This window comes from Cylas formicarius, unplaced genomic scaffold, assembly GCF_029955315.1.
Source record: "Cylas formicarius isolate icCylForm1 unplaced genomic scaffold, icCylForm1.1 PGA_scaffold_2__14_contigs__length_35257938, whole genome shotgun sequence".
NCBI classification, from domain to species: Eukaryota; Metazoa; Arthropoda; class Insecta; order Coleoptera; family Brentidae; genus Cylas; species Cylas formicarius.
The window spans coordinates 28127608-28148847 of record NW_026844319.1 but is presented as its reverse complement, the minus strand read 5'-3'; the positions used below and the strand labels follow the sequence as shown (position 1 = coordinate 28148847).

At 36.6% G+C, this 21240-nt stretch overlaps 2 protein-coding genes across 3 annotated transcripts in view; one reads left to right on the top strand and one right to left on the bottom strand.

Moving 5' to 3' along the window:
- The window catches only part of LOC132698451 (serine/threonine-protein kinase SMG1), a 50958-nt gene that overhangs the window by 3007 nt on the left and 26711 nt on the right, over positions 1 to 21240 (bottom strand). For both annotated transcript variants that reach the window (XM_060664501.1, XM_060664502.1), the window contains exons 6-10: positions 15304 to 16023; positions 13176 to 13801; positions 12122 to 12371; positions 6574 to 7608; positions 3096 to 3863 (exon numbers count right to left, since the gene is read on the bottom strand). In XM_060664501.1, coding sequence (XP_060520484.1) covers positions 3096 to 3863; positions 6574 to 7608; positions 12122 to 12371; positions 13176 to 13801; positions 15304 to 16023 — 3399 coding nt within the window. The remainder of the gene's footprint in view (positions 1 to 3095; positions 3864 to 6573; positions 7609 to 12121; positions 12372 to 13175; positions 13802 to 15303; positions 16024 to 21240) is intronic.
- On the top strand, positions 9895 to 10385 carry LOC132698456 (tigger transposable element-derived protein 6-like). Its single transcript, XM_060664510.1, has one exon. It carries the CDS (start codon positions 9897 to 9899, stop codon positions 10383 to 10385), a length of 489 nt encoding a protein of 162 aa, XP_060520493.1. The 5' UTR covers positions 9895 to 9896.

Below are 21240 nucleotides of genomic sequence, written 5' to 3'. Positions count from 1 at the left end.
TCCTTTTGCCTGCTGTGCTTATCCCCGATATTCTATGCCGATTTTGAGAAAGTTTCGGTCATATTCAGATTAATTAATCTCTTTTTAATCAACTTGTATATGTGATCACTAATATATTACTACTGTACTGCTACTATCCACTAATATAGTCGATAGTAACAGGTACAATAATGAAATGTAATAGTGGCATTATTGGTGTACCATTCTGAGGAATTCTGTTAAAAAATATAGGTCAATATAGGTTTTATTTTTGGTCAGTTGACTATCAAAACCATAAAATATTGTGGAGGCTAGAATAAAATTACTTAAGTTACCTAAGTAGATGCTACTGAGAAAATACAAAATCCTTTGTAGCTGTTGTCTTTTGTATTCCCATTTCAAGCATATAGAGATTACTTCCAGAAGAGCAAAATGTTTTTTTTTAAGAATAGCTACAGCAGATGTAATTCGTCCAGTGATTTTATGTCGAAAAGTGTATATAAACATTAAGACTAACAACGCTTCAGTATCGCCCCGCAGGGCACGGTAAACATTAATTTGATAAACTGATTAAGTAAAACATTAAAACTCGCTTGTATTTTAAAGTTGGAGTATTATCTTATCACATGGTTCTCAACATTTATGGACTTAGAATTTATCTGACTTTTAACCTGACAGTTTGTACACTGCAGACAGCAATAAGTAACATACAAAAACAGAGAGTTCGGAGAACTTATCATTAATGACCTTTGTTTCTGAAACTATGCAACCGATTAAAACAAAACTTTAGTTTTCAACGGAAACCTTTTTATTAAAACAAAACGATTTTACTCATATTACCAATTTAGAGGTCACTTAGACTAGATATATTATTGAAAATATACAGATTAACCTGATTTTTATTTGTTTTTGCAATGAACTAACTTAAAGTCTAAGAAATTCGCAATAAGGGCTATTCCATCCAACAAAAAAAAATGATCAAAACTGAGGCATAAACAAACATTCTACACTCATATAGTCAAGCGAAGCGCCTGCGATATTTCGAGTATGGTCTGTTCATAAATATAAGAAAGTGACCAATTGCTTTTGAATGGGTGGTCATTAACATACAATGCAACAAGATTATTACCTAAAGTTTCGGAAAATTTACCGAGGAACAAAGCGTGCCTACATTAGATATCTTAATTAGGAGGCTTGAAAAAGACGAAACCGCTGTTAAATGTGGCAGAACTACCTTATAGAAGTGTATTCAACACATGGGTTTTAGATAAAAAAAAATTGACAAAAGGCAAGTTTTAAAGGAATCTTTTAGCATTCGGAAATGGCGACTGGAATATCTAGAAAAAATTAGGATTTACAGCGAACCCCGCAAAAGGGTTGGGTTGACTCAACTGATAAATGTAAAACAAATGCGCCATCAAAAAGAGGTAAAAGAATAACTATTTTGCATGGTGGCTCTAAAGATGGTTGGATTCCAAATGGACTTTCTCTGTCTGCGAAAAATATGAAAGATTCTTCTCTGGATTACCATGAAGACATCACCGCTGATTTATTTGAAAGTTGGTTTAAAAACAAACTAGTTCCAAACATTCCTCCTAATAGCGTCATTGTAATGGACAATGGAAGTTATCACAGTAGACAGTTGACTAAAACCCCTTCCTCATGTGACACAACAGCAACAATCCAAAACTACATGTATAATAACGACATTTATTTTCACGAAGATTATACCAAAAAGCAATTAATTGAGGTTCTACAAAGCTTGAACCTAGAAAAGGAATACGTCTGTGATAATTATGCAAAAAATCTAGGATATACAGTTTTAAGGCTTCCACCTTACCACTGTATATTTAATCCCATTGAACATGTTTGGCATCAACTGAAATCTGCCATTCGTCGTAACAATGTTTTGCCCCGTTTTAATTCCAATGTCCTCAAACTTATAGAAACCGAAGTTTTTAACATCCCTCCACAAAGTTGGGCAAATTCTGTTCAACATATAGAAAAAGCAGAACAATCGTATATCCACATTGCAAATAATATAGAACAAATAATAATTAGAACAGGCGATGATAGCGATAGTGATACTGACATATTATGTGAATAATTTTAAGTAATGTAAGTAGGTAACAAAAATAATTTGTAATTTTATTTTAGATTTAAACATAAATACATACATAAATAAATAAACATTGTTTAGTATCTTTAGTAACAAAACCCCAAATAATTAAATTCTAAGCAAAGTACGGACCTGTTCGGCCATATTTTCTTTCTTATATGTATGAACAGACTTTATTCTTAACGAAATCCTTAATAGCCCTTCTCGATGTTTGACATCAAAAATTAGTCCAAGTTGGCCATGACTTTAGGTTGATGTCAAAAGAAACATGAAGTTTTAGTGCGTGTTTGAGGGATCTGTCCAACAAAAAAAAATTACAACATACAATGTACAGCGTTAAGCGGCACGTAAACGATATTAATTAGAATTCGTTGCCAATTATTTTTTGTTTAAATCCCTAATAGTACTCTTCTTCCTTCTCCCTCTTTCGTTAAATAGACCCAGTCGGCCATGACTTTAAGTTGAAGCAATAAGGAAAATAAGATTTTAGTGCAATTTCCACAGAACAAAACTAACGAAATTTTTTTTTATCAAAATCGAATCATAAACAATTATTTTACAAAGGTGGACACACTGTATATGCCATTTCATGGTAGATAACTTAACCTTGACTTTGACAGCACACATATCTAGTATTCTGATTATGTGCCTTCAGTAGGCCACTCCATTTAAATAAAAGTTCAGTGAGAGGTTTCTTTTCAAAATACATTATTTTGATTATATATTTTTGTGCCGCAAAAGGACATAATTTAGCACTGACTACACCACTGGTCTAAGAAAACACCCGGAGATTTAATATGATTTACCTTTTCATTTGTACTTTCAGATTTACAATTTGTAGCAAAGTTGCAAAGTATTTTGTTTGGTGCATTATTGCGTCTAAGGCTGAAAGGTATAAATAACGACCTATTAACGCCACGCCCACAGTGCCACGGGCCAATTTATAACATTCAAACGACGATGCTGCGCAGAGCTGATCGCAAAAGAAAACACGTACTTGTTCTTGCGCGGTCAGCTTCCTTCCCGGGTCCGGGTCCCTCCCCTCCAACTTCATCTTGACTCTGCGCCACACGTTGACTGCGTAGGCGTTCCGCTGTTGTCCCCTAACGTCCCGTTTGTCAGCTCCGTCTACGACTGTACGCCCCTGCCTCGTCAGCTGCGGTCCGCGCTCGCGTAACGCTAGCAAACTCTCGTGCACGTCCGCTGTACTAGACCGGATATTGTCGAGGTGGGCGAGCATGCGCGCAATCCTGTCCTTGTCAAGGGCCACCTCGTTGAACACGTCAAAAAAGGCGTTGAAATGCTCGACGTAAGAGCGGTACTTGCGGATGAAATCCTGTGCGCTCATAGCGCACTCCTCCAGCTTGGCCATCGTTTTCAGCAGGCCCCTTACGTCCTGCATCAGCTTCGTGTGGATGTTGTAAAGCGTCTTGAAATTATCGACGACCGACACGAGGCAGTCAGTTTCGGAGAATAGAGAACCGTTTTTCTCCGCCAACTTTTTCTGGTAAATGGCGATCGCGTCGGTTATCTGCACGGATATGGTTCCCGGCCATTCCGGGTCGTCGACCAGATCTAGGGACAGCATATTCAGAATGCTTTCCTCGGCGGGAAGCAGGTTCTCCGTCTTGGACTCGTTGTAGTGACACGCGATCCGCCACTTTTCATAGCAGTTCAGGAACAGCTTGTCGTACTCTTTAGTAGCGTCGAGACCGGTGCACCGAAGCAGCTCGTGCTGCAGCACGATGTCGTACGACGTGAGCACCTTAATAAATGGATAGATAGTTAAGGAAAATGCTGGAGGTACATAATGAAACGATCACCTTTTAACATACCAACTCAAAAGCATTAAATTTGAAAAAAAAAATGTAAAACCAAACAATTATAGAACTCTCATAATAGTTAGAAATTATATATTTTTACATGACAATTGTTTCGACAACACCGTGTCTTTATCAAATGTAATATTTACAAACTACCTGCTACTATATATAGGAAAAAATGACAATAAAACCTTAATTAAGGTTGTTGTGAGAATTTAAGTTCAATAAAGGGGTGGTATTTAAATCTAATTGATCGTTAAGCAATACATTTGAATGTCTCATTTTATTAATCTCCATGACTTCCAATAAATTTAATTTTCTACTTTTCCTGACTGTATGTAAAATGTCAAAATTGTCGTCAAAAATGTATTTTTCTGTGTTTAAGTGTGTAGCATAATTAGAATCTAGACTATTGTTTTTAAACGCTCTTTTATGTTCGTTGGTGTGTTTCTTGAAGGATCTACCTGTTGTTTTTTTATTAAATTTTAATGTTTTGAAACTTTTTCACTATGTATGTAATGGTTTTAAATTGTTCGTGTTCTTTGTTAGATTTCGGATAAATAGAGTTTACTGTTGTCTGGATTTGTTTTTTATTTATAATTTTATCTATAACTGACGGATTGTAGCCGTTGTTGAGTGCAATTTGTTTAATGATATTAAGTTCTATGTTGTAATTTTCTGTTGAGAGTGGCGCATTAAGAAGTCTGTGTATAAAAGAGTGAAATGTAGCCATTTTGTGTGTATAAGAGTGATTTGAGCTGTTATGTACGTCTGTGTACGTGTGTGTTTATGATAAATGAAAAATGTAATTTGCTTTGCGTCTTCGTAATAGTTAAGTCTAAAAAATTAATAGAGTTATCCTGTTCAATCTCAATTGTCTGTCCGTTCCAATAGAGCAAGCAAAGACATCATCCACGTATCTATAACACCATAGAAAACTTTTACTAAGAAGATGTTCTAGTACGATATTTTCCAAATTATCCATAAAAATCTCGGCTAACAAAGGACTAAGTGGGTTTCCCATAATCAAATCTTCCTTAGAGATGTAAATCTGTCCATTAAATTCAAAATAATTTTCTTTATAATATAGTAGCAGCTAGGTGTTGTCGAAACAATTGTCACGTAAAAATATATAATTTTGTGAAAATCTGAACTTTTAGTTCTTATTTATTTTGATAAATGGATTTTCATCAAGTAAAACCACCTCAGTTCAATTTTTTGTACACTTTGCTTATTTCTTAAAAAAAAAGAATTTACCGAGCGTGTGTGATTGGTTTGGTTTTTGGATAGCGTTTTTAATTTTAGTCTGTTTTGAGTGTCGCGTATATTTTAAAGATAAAACTATGAGCTATTATATTTTTTATTATTTATTTGAAAGAGAAGAAACACTAGGGCTTAATCAATAAAATATAATAAAAACTTTTCAAATAGTCAACAAGCTTTTGTTATAGGAAGATTTTTTAAGTTTAATTTTACGGGTATTGGAAATGTATTACGCACTATTAGAATATTAGAAAGTAATAAATATAAAGAATTCAAATAGACAAGTTTCCCAGCTACCCATTTTATTATATTTTGATGAATAAAAATTTCACATGTACCAAAGCAATTTCGCTAGAATATAAACCCATAACCGAGCCTAGACTGCATAGATACGCATCGAGAGTGCCGCCCGCCCACTTACCATATTACTGATAGCCCTTTAAAGACATGTTGCTAAATTCATTAATGTTATATCTAAGTTTTCCTATTTGTTGCCTTCAATCGAATTTTTGATCCTGGGAAACTCCCAAAAAGGTGAAATTTTCACTGACCTTAAGTTCAATATGATTGCAATTAAAGATAATGTTTATCTGTTGGTTTCAAAGAGAAATAAACTGAAGTGTTGGCTATATTTAAAATTATATTATTAGCTTGAAGCAAATCAAGGGATTCAGTCGTCTTTGACACATGTCCATATTCTCCGCTCAAATGCTTTATATAAATAAATTTAAGACCAAATCGATTAATTTTAAACCGGACAGTAACAACCTAAGCATGATTTATTTGAACTTTATCAAGTAACTTAGGAACAAATTTAATTACATTTTCTGTTTTTTAAGTTATTTATTTTTATTAAATTAAGGGTGCATTTTCGCACAGATGCGGTCAAATTAGTATCTGTTCTGTTTTGTGCTGTTTTTGAAGAAATTGCTTTGCAATTGCAGGTTACAAAATGCCAGTACGCTGCACTTTTGCTTACTGGCCTTGATGAAGTTTAAACATATTAAATTAAACATTGGCTAAAGGTCAGATCTTTGTTTATTATCCTAGAACCAATCACTGCTTGGTATCGTTGACTTCTGCTTACAGAAACCGTTCTGCTGGTCAGTTCTTAAGATACAAGCCTAAAGAAAACTTCTGAATTTTGCTATCCTTCCAAATATGTAACTCATGTTCGAGAGGAGTGACAACAATAAAGTTTTTATTGACGCTAAAGTTAGGTAAAAACCAATCTGACAATAAAAAAGACAAGAAGTGCCACTCTCTCTCCACTGTTCCACACCTATGCCACACCTAAGAGCACTTATTAGCACTTTATATATTGGAACAGTTATGAATTTTCAGCATTGGGTTTATTTCATCAATGCCGCGGGGGAATCTATAGCTCACCTTGGTTGCGATAGTGCGTTCGACATTCAGCCTCGCGTCCATGGCACGGACTGCGTTCTCGAACGCGGCCAATATTTCCGACACGTTGGGGTTCGCGCCTTTCGCCCAGTTCAGCCTCTGCTGCGCTTTCTCGATCAAGATTTGCTGTGCGTCCGACGCTTCTCCTAGTTGTCGCGACAAAGTCTGCAAACCGGTCAGACCGGCTTGCATGTCGGCGACGAAGCGGGCTCTCACCGACGCGACGTTATGTCGCGCGAGAACGTCGTCGAACATCAGGTTGTGGACGTAGAGCTGACTCTGTAGCCGAAACGCGCTCGACTGCAACACTGTCAGCTTCTGTTCAATCTTCTTTGGCTCCTGGATCTTTTCCCACGAGAGCTTGAGGTTAGCCTCGAGGCTGGACGCTTGGGAGACGATGTTCGCGGTGAACGTGCCGTCCTTCATCAGTACGTTGTACGCTTTGTGGTAGAGCTCGTCGAGGGGCACCTTGCTCTCCGCGCCGATGTCTTTCTGTTCGATCTCGTGTGTCACGTCGAGTCCCAGCTGTTGCAGAATCGCGCATATCACGTAAGTAATAATCTCGGGAGTGACGCCGAGCAACTGTCGCGAGATAAACTCGGCCACGAACCGCTTGACGGGCCTCGTGAGCTGCTCGTCGCCGTACACTTTGGCCGGCGCGTTGCACCTTATAGCGTGGCAGGTGTCTCGCGCGAGACCGAAGAACTCGGATATAGCGAGGACCCGTTTCAAGAAGAATATGTTCTCGAGAACGCGCCTCACTTGCGGGTTGAATATGTGCGGCGCGATGTTCTTCGCTTCTTTGACGTGGTCCAGTTTCTTCCAGGACTTGGGCACGTCCAATTCGCCGAGCGTCTTCACCAGATCGTTGATCTCTTGGGTGAGTTTGTCGAACAGGCCGTTGAAGCCCATCAGCAGCATCTGGCCCTGGCTCAATGATTCGGATTGGGTCGGTATCAGAGCGAGGAATTTCGACTCGATAGTGGCGATTTTTTCCAAAACGAAGTCATAACGAGTCTGAAAAATTGACGCAATGTTACGCGGTAAGGGCGACGAGGCAATAGAAATAATTTTTGAGTTTTTAAAATGGCCACCAGAGTGGGAGGGTTATGGTCTGTTCATGGATATAAGAAAGTGAACAATTGCTTTTGAATGGAATTATCCAAGGGTGGTCATTAACATACAATGCAACAAGATTATTACCTAAAGTTTCGGAATTTAAATTCAGGTAAAATTGTGGTCCGTAATAGAAAAGAATTTTATACCTAGCTGTGTTTAATATTCTTTGGTTTGGTATACTACTTAGTTTAAGTTTATTAGTAATCATTCTTATTTCGTATGTAATACAGCGTGTGTTGAATCGTGTGCGAATTATGCAAAATATGTGCGAGTCTTCCGCTCAAATATAGAAAACACTATTGAGACTAAGGAAGGTATAAACAATGTTTATTTAACTCTCATTGAACGTGGTGCCAGCAAGCAAGAAGAAACGGCCACATTGTCGAAAATTCCAACATCAACTATATGGAAAATTGTGAGGAGGAAAAAAAGAAGCGATGCTGACATTTCTTCGAGTGTAGATGAAAGTGATCAAGATATAATACGGCGTAAAATTTACCAGTTATACGAGGAACAAAGCGTGCCTACATTAGATATCTTCATTAGGAGGCTTGAAAAAGATGAAACCGGTGTTAAATGTGGCAGAACTACCTTATGGAAGTGTATTCAACACATGGGTTTTAGATTTAAAAAAAATCGTCAAAAGGCAAGTTTTAATGGAATCTCTTAGAATTCGGAAATGACGACTGGAATATCTAGAAAAAGAATTTGCAGAGAATAGGAAAGGCTAATTATTTACTTAGATGAAACCTGGTTCGACACTTATGATACCCCAGAAAAGGGTTGGGTTGAATCAACTGATAAGTTTAAAACAAACGCGCCATCAAAAAGAGGTAAAAGAAAAACTATTATGAAAATATTAAAAATTCTTCTCTTGATTACCACGAAGACACCACCGCTGATTTATTTGAAAGTTGGTTTAAAAACAAAATAGTTCCAAACATTCCTCCTGGTAATGGACAATGCAAGTTATCACAGTAGACAATTCACTAAAACCCCTTCCTCATGTGACACAAAAGCAACAATCCAAAACTACATGTATAATAACAACATTTATTTTAACGAAGATTATACAAAAAAGCAATTAATTGAGGTTCTACAAAGCTTGAACCTACACAAGGAATACGTCTGTGATAACTATGCAAAAAATCTAGGGCATACAGTTTTATATTAATTGTATATTTAATCCCCTTGAACATGTTTGGCACCGACTGAAATCTGCCATTCGTGGTAACAATGTTTTTCCCCGTGTTAACTCCAATGTCCTCAAACTTATAGAAACCGAAGTTTTTAACAGCCCTCCACAAAGTTGGGCAAATTCTGTTAGACATATAGAAAAAGCAGAACAATCGTATATCCATATTGCAAATGATATAGAACAAATAATAATTAGTACAGGCGATGATAGCGATAGTGATACTGATATATTATGTGAATAATTTTAAGTAATTTAAGTAGGTAATAAAAATAATTTGTAATTTTATTTTAGATTTAAACATAAATACATATATAAATAAATAAATATTGTTTAGTGTCTTTCCTAACAAAACCCCAAATAATTAAAATCTAAGCACAGTACGGACCTGTTCGGCCATATTTCATTCTTATAGCTTGTCCGGGCCTTTCCTTAATTTGTATCAGTTAGTCACTTTCTTATATCTATGAACAGACTTTACTCCAAAAAATGTGTAATATACTTTAATAAATTGCTAACAATTAGCTGACGTTTTCTGATGATGGCAAAAAAAAACTAAAATGCTAATAAAACAACTAAAACAGGTAGAGTGTTCAAAATAATCTTTACTGTGGAAACCCATTTAAGAAATAAATAAAACACAGTGAAAGCTCTCCTTGAGGACAGCTCATTTAAGCGCACCACGTTCCTGGAACCGAATTTCAGCATATCATTTCCAATGTTGAATGCATTCCGATAAGCGGACGCTCTTATAAACGGACGCGGACACTATATTTTTTCTGAAAGTGATTTAAAGGACGATTTTTAGTTCCGTTTATTACAATGTACCTATATAAAATTCGGTAATTCCCCGTTTTTTATTAGGTGATTCCCCATTTACACATTTCGTTTGCCAGCTTGCATTTAATGTTGTGTTTTGTCTTCAGATTCATAATTGATATTGGAGTTATTTTATAATTTTATGTAAAATGGCACCGAAAAAAAGGAAAAGATGGAAATTGTTAACGTTTTAGATAAAGAAAGTGTTTCAATTCGTCATTTGACAAAGAGGTTTAATGTTGGGAATACGCAAGCAGCTGAAAAAGCCAAAAATAAGGAAGATATCATAGGTAAATGGCAATCTGGAACTAATAGATATCAAAAGAAGGATTTTTTAAAAACGGAAAGTTTTGCTAAAGACAAAAGATGTTTTAAGTGGTTTGTGAAAGCTAGAAATCAGAACATTCCAATCTCAGGGTCCTTAGTGAAAATGAAAGCTAAGGAAATTGCGACTACTTTGGGCTACAATAATTTCAGTGCGTCCGACGGGTGGCTTCAAAAGTGGCGCAAGAGACATAGTGTTAGTTTTAAATGCATATCTGGTGAAGCTGCTGCAGTAAATCAAGGTGATGTGTCACAGTTTTTGGAAAAACTTCCGTCCATGTTGCTTGGCTATAAACCAGAAGATGCAGGTGAAAGTGGACTTTTTTTTCGTGCATAGCCCGACAAAAGGAGAAACATGTGCGGGTGGAAAGTTGTCTAAAGACAGACTAACCATTTTATTCTGTGCAAATATAGCCGGTGAAAAATACGATTTGATTGTGATCAGGAAAGCGGTTCGTCCTCGTGCTTTAAAGAAGGTTGCTCCAATTCGACAGGAAAATGGGAATCCAAAAAAGGCAAGTCCTTTCATTCAAAGCTTATCTGAGCTTAAAAACTCTATCAATGTGTTAGAAGCTTTATATTTTATAAAAACAGCATGGAATAAAGTAAATTCCTCGACAATTAGGAATTGTTTTGGCAAAGCTAGATTCAGAAAAGTGAATGTAGCTCAGAATTTACTGAACAAGATTATTACGATCCTGAAGACGATCTGCCCTTAGGGACACTTGTTGAGTTACTGTGACATGCAAAACATTTAGGAGTAACAGAAATTCAGAATGCGGATGATTTCATGACCTTAGACGATAACATAAAAAACAACTTCGAAAATGGATGTAGAAAGCCGCGGCCCGCTTGAACAAGGTAGTCCAAATGACTAAGAAGAAGAAGTGGAAGCACCATGCAGTCCAAAAACGATAAATTCATATCGGGAAGCTGTAAATCATATTTCTATATTAAAAACATTTACTAGAGATGATTTTACTGCATTTCAACACTTAAAAAATTTAGAAAGTTATTACGAAAATTGTTTCCTTAAGCAAAATATGGCGAAATTTCGTCAGATTATAGACTTTTTTCAAAAACCTAAGGAATAGTTTTTTTTTTTAATTTAATTTTTTTAATTTGTACACCATGTATATGTTGAAGATATACATAACTAGTTTAAAAATGTTGTTCGCCTTATCATTACATTATACATTGTACGTATTTATACTTACACACTATTCTTTAAGCGGACACCTCTCATAAGCGGACAAAAGTTATGGAACCGTGAGTGTATGTTTATGGGAGCTTTCACTGTATCGTTTATGGGAGCTTTCACTGTATCTCCTTTCACAGGAATCATTCATTTTATTTTTATCTGACAAAACGCTTCATATCTTCCATACCGCTTTAAATAGTCAATTTAAATTCATTTAATCCAGTGTCTAGAAAAAACCTACGCCCGTTAGTAACGAAGAAAATATCGATTATTTTAATATACGTTTGAAGATACTGCAATCAGCAATAAAATTAGTTAATCAACAATAATTGATTAATTATGATTAGATGACACAACCTAAAACAAAATGTCAACTAGTGGGTGATTTTTTAGCTTTAAGATTTTTATTCAAAATAAAATAGGATAAGTCACTATAAAGGTATTAAGATAGGGTCTTCATTGGGTTGTTGAACACTGATTTGACATGTAATGACGTAAAAAAAGTAATACTGTTGCAATTTTTTTTTTAGAAAAAAACATTTGCGATGTGACAAAGTGGGAAACTGCAATCACCTAACTCAGAGCCTTTTTTAATGATTCAACGTCAAGCTTCTACTATTCAGGGAATTTTATTAGGACGTTTGCTGTGCCCTTATCGCCACACGCGGTGTATTACATTCGCACTAAAATATCCGTTTTTAATTTGGGGACCTATAATGTTTTATATTGTGACGTATGATATTGACATTTTAAATGTCTTACGGCAATTTCTGCAATTTTTAAAAATTTGAATGTTTTTGAAGACGTAACCCACGTAATTAAAAGGATTGGTTCCATCATTCCCATTCTCTCAACCCCGACTTGGGACTTACGTGTACGTCAATGTGCATCAGTATGCACGTTAGGAACTTTTCCAACTGAGCGATCGTGTCGGGGATCGGGGAGTCGCACTCAGCGATAATTGCGTTGACGTCGTTGATCATCTTCAACGCGCTCTCTTCGTCCGCTTGGATTTTCTTCATCGACTCCGGCAAGATGATCGTGTGAAAATTGAAATTCAGGTCGTAAAGTGCCTTGTACAGACCGTTCGCGGTTCTCACGCCGTTCAATAGTTGATAAAATCTGAAATATAAGTTCATCGCTAATGAATGGAAAACTGAAAAGTTGAAACAATGAGAAAAAATAAATTTAAAAGTTTTCAAAATGACAATTATGATAAATATTCTAGATAAGAACAAATAAAAATCTGAAAATGTTTCGAGAAAACGTGCGAGACATTGTAGCATTTCTTTTTTGAATAGTATTAATAGTTAAAGAGCAAAAGATTTAAAGATTTTTTAATTTTTAAATTTAAAATTTTTTAATTTTAACGGTCAGATATAACCGACGCAGGAGGAAGGTTTGTAAATGGTCTTACAGTAAGTTTTTTTTGTGTCTACAATTTTCTGAACAATTTAATTTTTTAACACATACAAATATAATATTTGGGAAATATGAATGAATCCAATTCCTAAGTCTCTAAGTTTTTTCTGATATTTTTTACAGCTTCAGATAAAAAGTATCGTATTTATCTGATGATTATGTTTCATTTAATTAGCCAGATACTATTGCTAGATTGTCTTTATTTCCTGTGCACCCATCTCTATAAGAAACATACATTAATATATTCATTTTTATGATGTAGGTATTTTCGATATTTTCTCGAACTGTTTGGAGCGCATGTCTATAATTTTTTAAATAAATTAACAGGGAGGTGCGAACCAACAAATAGTATTTTCCGACGCAGAACTGCTGTTCGCTACTATTGGCTTTTAATTACATTATAAAAATTAACGTCACAACAACATCAAGAATATCAACAGCCAAAATCAACCATAGGTGCTTTGGAAATGTATTGCCGACGAAATAAAATCACCAAAAACTTACCTTGCGTCGTCGATGTCCTGCCTCACGGGCAAGTTGTTCACCATTTCAACAGCTCTAGTGCTGTGCAGCAGCAGATCGTCAAGGAACCAGTCGCCGTCGCGCGACGTCAGCTTGATCAGGCAGTCGCCGCTACGCTGCGCGGCAATCTCGAGTGTCAAAAAGTTCCGGTTGAGCAGCAGCAACTCGCCGGCTATGACGAATTTAAAGGCGTTCACCGCCCCTTTTTCGGATTGCAGGAACGACGACGCGTTCAGTTTCGCGTTGCCGTACATTTTTTCGAGTAGGGCGTTCGGCTCCTTGGTGCGCCTGATCGCTAGCTCGTCGTAGAGCTTGTTCACTTGTATGAGCGCCTCCTTAGAGTACCGGTCGAGGATGAATGCGACATTGACTATTTGGGTGGAATTTTGGGTTTTGCTTTCGAGGAAGTGGCGCGCCTTGTCGAATACCACGTCGCAGCCCTCGGTGCTCTTCGTGTCCAAGAGGTACTGCGCCCATTCGGTGAACAGGTCCATGCGGTGGTTCGCTATGTACGATTTCGGGCACTGTACCAGGAGCGAGAAGTAATCTTGGAATATCTGGATGCACTTGCGCGTCTGCACGTTCAGGTGTTGAGAGATTTGCGTTACCTGTACAACATGGTTGAACAAAAACATTTGAATCCACATTCCGAACAAATTTACATTTACTTTTGGGACAAAAAAGTGTATACGAGATTAATCATGCTATACAGCACATAGTTAGCCCATAGCTATGCACTATTGTTACTTTTTAAATTTTAAATCACATTACTATCTTCTGGATTCGCCCTGCATTGCTTGTTTTCAATCGAATTTGTTGACGTCTCGCCAATCATCCTATTGGCTTCTTTAGAACTTAACTGAAACTGGTTTGCATTTAAATCTTATTCGACCAGACTAAAATTCCTGGCATGTAATCAGTTCTTCTTCCAATTCTAGAATCTTTAACTTCCACCAATATTGAGTCATCCGAGACTATGTTAGCCCAGCCTGTCACAAACAGTATATAAGCAGGTTGGTTGTGGACTTTGTGTCAATTGTCTTAAATACTTTTAAAGATATAATAAAATTTGACACAAAGTCCACAACCAACCTGCTTATATACTGTTTGTGACAGGCTGGGCTAACATAGTCTCGGATGACTCAATATTGGTGGAAGTTAAAGATCAAAGAATTGGAAGAAGAACTGATTACATGCCAGGAATTTTAGTCTGGTCGAATAAGATTTAAATGCAAACCAGTTTCAGTTGGGCTCTGAAGCAGCCAACAGGATGATTAGCGAGGCGTCAGCAAATTCCATTCAGCAACAACTGATGCAGGAGAAATCCAGAAGATTTACAGTAGCCTGTAGAAGTTTCTTTGAAAAAGACTTTCACATTATATAGGTTGTGCAAAATTGTATTTTTTTAATAGAATCCTATGCATATATAAGAGTACGGAACGGTACTGACAAGAGTATTATGGCAAATGGCGAAACAGCAAAATCATAACTGCCGTTCTCTACACAATATATATGAAAAAACTTCCGACTGTAAGTTATCATGTCGATATTTCAAAAATATATTCCATATAGCATTTTTATATTATACAAAAGCTCTGGTTTTTCATAATTGTTTTAAACGGACCAGTATGGATTCACACTTAAGGCGTTATTGTTCACACACTCGTATTTATTAAACGTAGCCCACCGCAAAACTTCCCTACTTGGCGTAAAATTATGATAGCCCCCGCCCCTCACCCGAAAATATTAACCAAAAAACCCGAATAAAATAAATACTGCGCATGCGAGAACATATCCGAAGATTTTAACAATTTCCCGCCACAACTGTGAGGCTTAGCACAGTTTATCAGACCTGAACCTTTTATCAAAATTTCAAAATGTAACCTGGTTTTAATTTCTCAAATACTTGAGAAATTTTAAGTTCTGTAAGTGAAATTGATAGCAAAATGTAACAATAAATAATAAAAAACGTCCCATTTTATGCTGGCTAGCCAAAAATTTAATATAATAAGGGCTTTAAGGTTGGTATAACTTGATTAATCTAAATGGAACTCCATATTTTTTTATTTACCACAGAATGTCCCATACCGAACTTTTTGCATTTTCTTACCTTCTGTTCGGACTGTTCGCACTGCGCGATCATGTCGTCCTTGCCCGCGTTGTGCAGGAATTCCTTGACCAAATCGAACACGGGAAACGCCTCCTCGCCGAAGCCGTACTTCAGCTCGTTCAGCCACTGCGAGAACTGCTGCTTCTCGTACAGCGTCAGCAGGTTGTCGAACGTTTTCGCGTGGCCCTCGCAGTCCCTTATTATATCAGCCAATCCCTTGCGGGCGGTGTTCATCGCCTCCTGCGCTTGCACGTACTCGCTGTACAGCGATGGCAGCTTGTAGAGCGAATGTTTGCCTGGGCCCTGCGCCTCCGCCTCTTTGACCAGCGCCAGTTGCTGGTGTAAATCTTGTAGCTGATCCTCGATCTCTTCCAGATCGTTCATCAGGGCAAGACACGTGTTGAGGTGGTCGATTAAGTTGGGAATCTCGTTCAGGATTTCGTCTCTGTTCTCTTGCCATTCGACTTTCATCTCGACGCAGCGAACGTTGAACATCGCCAGGGTGACCTCTCGCTCGAGCTCTTTCTTACTCTGGCGGTGAGCGCCGCCGTCCGCGGTTATCTTGACCCCGCTGCCGAACGACGTACCCGCCAGCACTTCACCCCCGATCGTCCAGTCGATCAGGGGATCGTAGACGAAGGCCTCAAGTAGCGTTAACAGCGTTTCGCGACCTTTTCGCATTATCTTCAGCACGTTCTCGCAAGCTAATCGGAAGATACCCTAAAATGGGGAAATAAACGCTATAAGGTTAAAACTTGAATAAACACTGGCGCCGCATTATTACGATGTGTATCACCTATACGATTTGAGATTTTATTTACATATTTAATTCAATTATCAAATTTAACATACATGTTATTTAAGAATTATACTGGTTTTTTTTTTGATAAATATAATGATTCAAACGTTGGGAATCTATCCCCGTTGGACGATTTTTTCTATCACGTCTAGATTTTTCGATATGATTTTTTTTTATATTTCAAAATTTTGTTTTTTTTTTCAATTTTTTCATTCGTCAACATTACAAAAAGTATATATATATATATATATATATATATATATATATATATATATATATATATATATATATATATATATATATATATATATATATATATATATATATATATATATATATATATATATATATATATATATATATATATATATATATATATATATATATATATTTGAGTATTTGATGTGTAGTTTGAGTTTTTTTTTAAGTAGAGCTAATAAATATAAAATAGCAGTTTGAAAGTTGTTTTAAAATTAATTTTATGTGATTTTAGGTTACAAAATGCCAGGGACTTGTAAAAATTCCTCAGATTGGTTTTGCTACATTTGTGGGGAATACATACTAAAAACACCGCGACATGTCATGACCGATCTGGTTGAAACAGCTTATAAGCTATATTTTGGATTTTCTATCTATGAGCGAGATCAAAGTTGGTTGCCAAAAGTGTGCTGCAATAGCTGCTCAAGAACGTTGAGAGGTTGGCTTGAAGAAAGTCACAAATCCATGCCGTTTTCAATGCCAATGATTTGGAGTGAGCCTCAAAATCGTGAGAATGATTGTTATTTCTGCATGACATCTACACGAGGATTCTCGAAAAAAAAATAGAGATAAGATTGTTTATCGGAACGTCCTATCTGCAAAGAGAACAATTCCTCGTGAAAAAGACAGTTCACCTCCAGTTCCACCAGTTTTTGTTAATATAATTTAGGATTTTTTACTGTAAAACTCAAGCCGCCACATTTTTTTATTTCCTTATAATAATTTATACTTTAATAACATTGTTTTTTAATGAGATAAATATTAAATTAAAAACCTACGTGTGGTACTCATTTGTATATAAGATTCCGTGTTTAGAGCATAAAATAAAATGAATTCATGCATGAAAACAAGAAGGAGAGAAAAAAAAATTTTTTGCAGACCAGTGTTATTTCACTCAATCACGAAGAAACAAACAGGAAGGTTACACTAGATAGGCAAGTCATTAGTCGGACTGCGAGAGCCGTCTACTGGGAAATAAACAGATTATTTTTTTATCGCCTGGAAATTATTAAATGCCATATTCATGTTGTCAGAATTCGCCGAGATCCATTTAAACGCGAGCATCATCGTCCAAATAAACTGCATCACATAAATGTTGGGTGTCGTGTCATAAAAATGGAGGGTTCATTATAAATAATTTAAAAAACGCGCCGGACGGTAATATTCTTTTCGTAATGTGGTCTAGCTTATTTGCAGTACTCAGTTTTCGTGTTTAATTTTAATTTTTAATTTAAAATTAAATTTTAATAGCGCGTACTCGATGATACAAGCTGTTACCGGCGCTGACAAGCATGTTTTGTTATTTTTGTTGGCGACATAGAGAAATCAAATAAAAAAGAGAGTAGATATGTGTATTCGCCAGCGTAAGACACCGGCAAACTAATTTTCAGCAATCTTCCCAAGAGGGATCTTTGACTTCTAAAGATACAGGAACGCATATAGACATTCCAAAATGATTACGGATAAATGTAGCTAAACGAAATACAAATTTAAAATTAAATAAAGTAATACACGAACATATTGCTAGAAAAGTGTCTCGAATTCTATATAAGTTTTCTCCGATTTTTGCGAACGCTGTGCTATTAAAAGTGATTAGCATAATTTTTTTTATTTTGTTATTGGATTATTTGTTTATTTAAATACTTTAAATATTTTGTATTGACTCCCAACTATTTTTAACTTCCGTATCTCAAGTGCGTATAAATGGGCAACTAACATAAACATATATGAATGGAAACCAGAAACGCATGAGACGTTGCTAGAATAGCACGGACCGTGAAAGCAAGCTAGTTAGATCTAAGGAACAGAATCATATTTTTTGTAATCATGTAATTTAAAGTTTTGTAGTATTATATTATTGGGTTGTTCGGAAAGTCATTTCGTTTTTTTTTTGGGAACATGAAAGACAGTTTTCGTATAATGAATAAATATTTTATTAAATTATATATTGGCCATTCTGGTCCAACACCTTTTGCCATCTTTCTGGCAGTAACATAATTCCCCTCTCATAAAAGTTTTGGTCCTTGCTGGCAAAAAACTGGTTCAGGTGGTTTTTGACATCTTCATTTGAGGTAAAGGTTTTGCCATCCAAAAAATTTTGCAGGGACCGGAACAAATAGTAGTCGGAAGGCGCCAGATCTGGAGAATATGGTGGATGTTGCAGTACGTCCCATTCAAGCTGTAAAAGTTTTTGGCGAGTGACCAAACTTGTGTGAGGTCTCGCATTATCCTGGTGGAACACTACACCCTTCCTGTTGATTAATTCGGGCCTCTTCTCTTTAAGTGAATCATTCAATTTGTCCAGTTGATGACAATGGACTTCTGAATTAATCGTTGTATTGTCCGGCAAAAGCTAAAAAAAAACGATTCCTTTGACATCCCACCAAACGGAGAGCATCACCTTTTTTTGGTAAATGTTGGCTTTTGACACGCTTTGAGCAGGTTCATCTTTTCTGCTTCATGACCTCTTGCGTTTAACATTGTTGTATACAACCCATTTTTCGTCCCCAGTAATAATCCGCTTCAAAAATGGATCATTTTCTTGACGTTTGAGGAGCGAATCACACAAGTCAACGCGACGACACAAATTTCGCTCCGTAAGGACATGGGGCACCCACACATCGAGCTTCGAGGTTAAGCCTATGCCTTTCAAATGGCCATAAACAGTCGAATTCGACAAATTTAATCTCTCACCGATCTCTCGTGTGGTTATTCGCCGATTTGCATCAACTAATGCCTTTATCGCATCTTCGACCGGCCTTCCAGACCGTGGTGCATCTTCGACATCAAAATTGCCGGATCGAAATTTTGCAAACCAGTTCTGGCACTGGCGTACTGTTAACACGCCTTCTCCATACACATCCGTCAATTTTTTTCTCGCTTGGACAGCATTTTTACCTTTTCTGAAGTAAAAAAGTAAAATATGACGAAAATGCTGCTTATTGCTCTCTATATTTAAAAGGGCACCAACCAAAAACTACTGCGTAGAATTAATCGAACTTTTTCACACACAAGCCTTGCAATATCAGCTCTCAAGACATATAATGGTTATGCGGCTTAAGTGTGAAGTTGGTTTCGAAAAAACGTAATTAAGTCCTCTGACGGGAAAAAACGAAATGATTTTCCGAACAACCTAATATTATGCCGTATGTTAATCTTTTTGACAGCGTAACAGATTATTTCATACAATAAACAATTGTTGCGTTTACGTAACTGTTTATTTGATAATTAAAAATAAATCTCTTTAAAAATCGCAAAATCACCAACAATTAAGCGTTTGTCTTTAAATGTATTATACGAGGGTCACTTGAAAAGTTCTCAACCTCACTCTGAAGATGAGGGCACTAGTTAGTAAAAGTTAGTTTACAGAGCCGGATAGTATGTTATGAGAAACCGGCTCGTAATAATTTACATATACGAGGGTCACCCGACCTAACAATGATGACAGTCTCCTTGTAACTCTATACAGTTTTTGCGGCGATGCTCCCATCCCTCTAACCCGTCCACATAGTACCCAGAATTTTCGCCGCGAAATAATTGTTGATGAAAATCTTCGTCTTTCGAAGGCAGTTTTCAGATGAAGGAAGAAAAAGAAGACGCTTGGAGCTAGACCTGGTGAGTAAAGCCGATGGTCAAGCAGTTCAAACCGTAATTCGCGGATTTTCGCCATGGAGAGTGCTTTTTTCGGTGTATGGTTCATGACGGTGCAGAGCTACTAAACTTTAATTTGCGTAGGCGTATTGCCTTTCAAAAACAAATATTTTATAACAGCTCTATACTCAAGTTTTTCCATTTTCACGAAAGCACTCACATCGACTTTAGTAACTAGTGCCGCCATCTTCGGGGTGAGGTTGGAAACTTTTCAAGTGACCCTCGTATAATACATGAAGATACTGACAATTCCTTGTTGGTGATTTTGCCATTTTTAAAGTGATTTATTTTTAATTGTCAAATAGACAGTTACCTAAACGCAACAATTGTTTATTGCGTGAAATAATCTTAAATTTGTATTTCGTTTACACATACACATATCTACACTCTTTTTTATTTGATTTCTCTATGTCGCCAACAAAAATAACAAAACATGCTTGTCAGCGCCGGTAACAACTTGTATCATCGAGTGCGCGCTATTAAAATTTGGGCTCGAACGAAAACAGATGTTATGATGAATGGTAATGAAATTGTTTGCGCATTGATAAACACGAAAATCGAGTACGGCAAATACGCTGGGCGCCATTACGCAAAAGAATATCACAGTGCGGCGCGTTTTTTTAATTATTTATAACGAATCCTCCGTTTTTCTAACGCGACACCGAACATATATGTGATGCGCTTTATTTGGACGATGATGCTCGCGTTTAAATGAATCTCGACGAATTATGACAACATAAATATGGCATTTAATAATTCCCAGGCGATAAAAAAATCTGTTTATTTCCCGATTGTTCGACGGCTCTCGTAAATCTTTCCAAAAATTCGAACAAAGCACGCATTAACCGCAGGATCGGCACAAACTTAATATAAATGTTATTACACATTCATAGTTAATTAATATGGGTGTATTAACACTATCTAGAGTAAGCACAGATAAACGGACCCGCAAAATATCGTTATCGTAGGACCCGTTCGTCGTTATTTTTGGATAAACGCATACGCGGAACCTAATGGATTTCGTTTTTATTCAATATTATTATTGCTTTGGCGATTTCAACACGCGCTGCAATCAACAAACGCATTCGCCACCGTTTCTTGCGTAGTTTTCAAACGACCGGTTTTAAAATAACCGGAAATTAACCGCGTTTCGTCAAATTTTAGGTTAAAATATTCCCATTTTAGAGAGTTCAATTTTCTCAAATATTTGTGAAACACGACGCCTACGG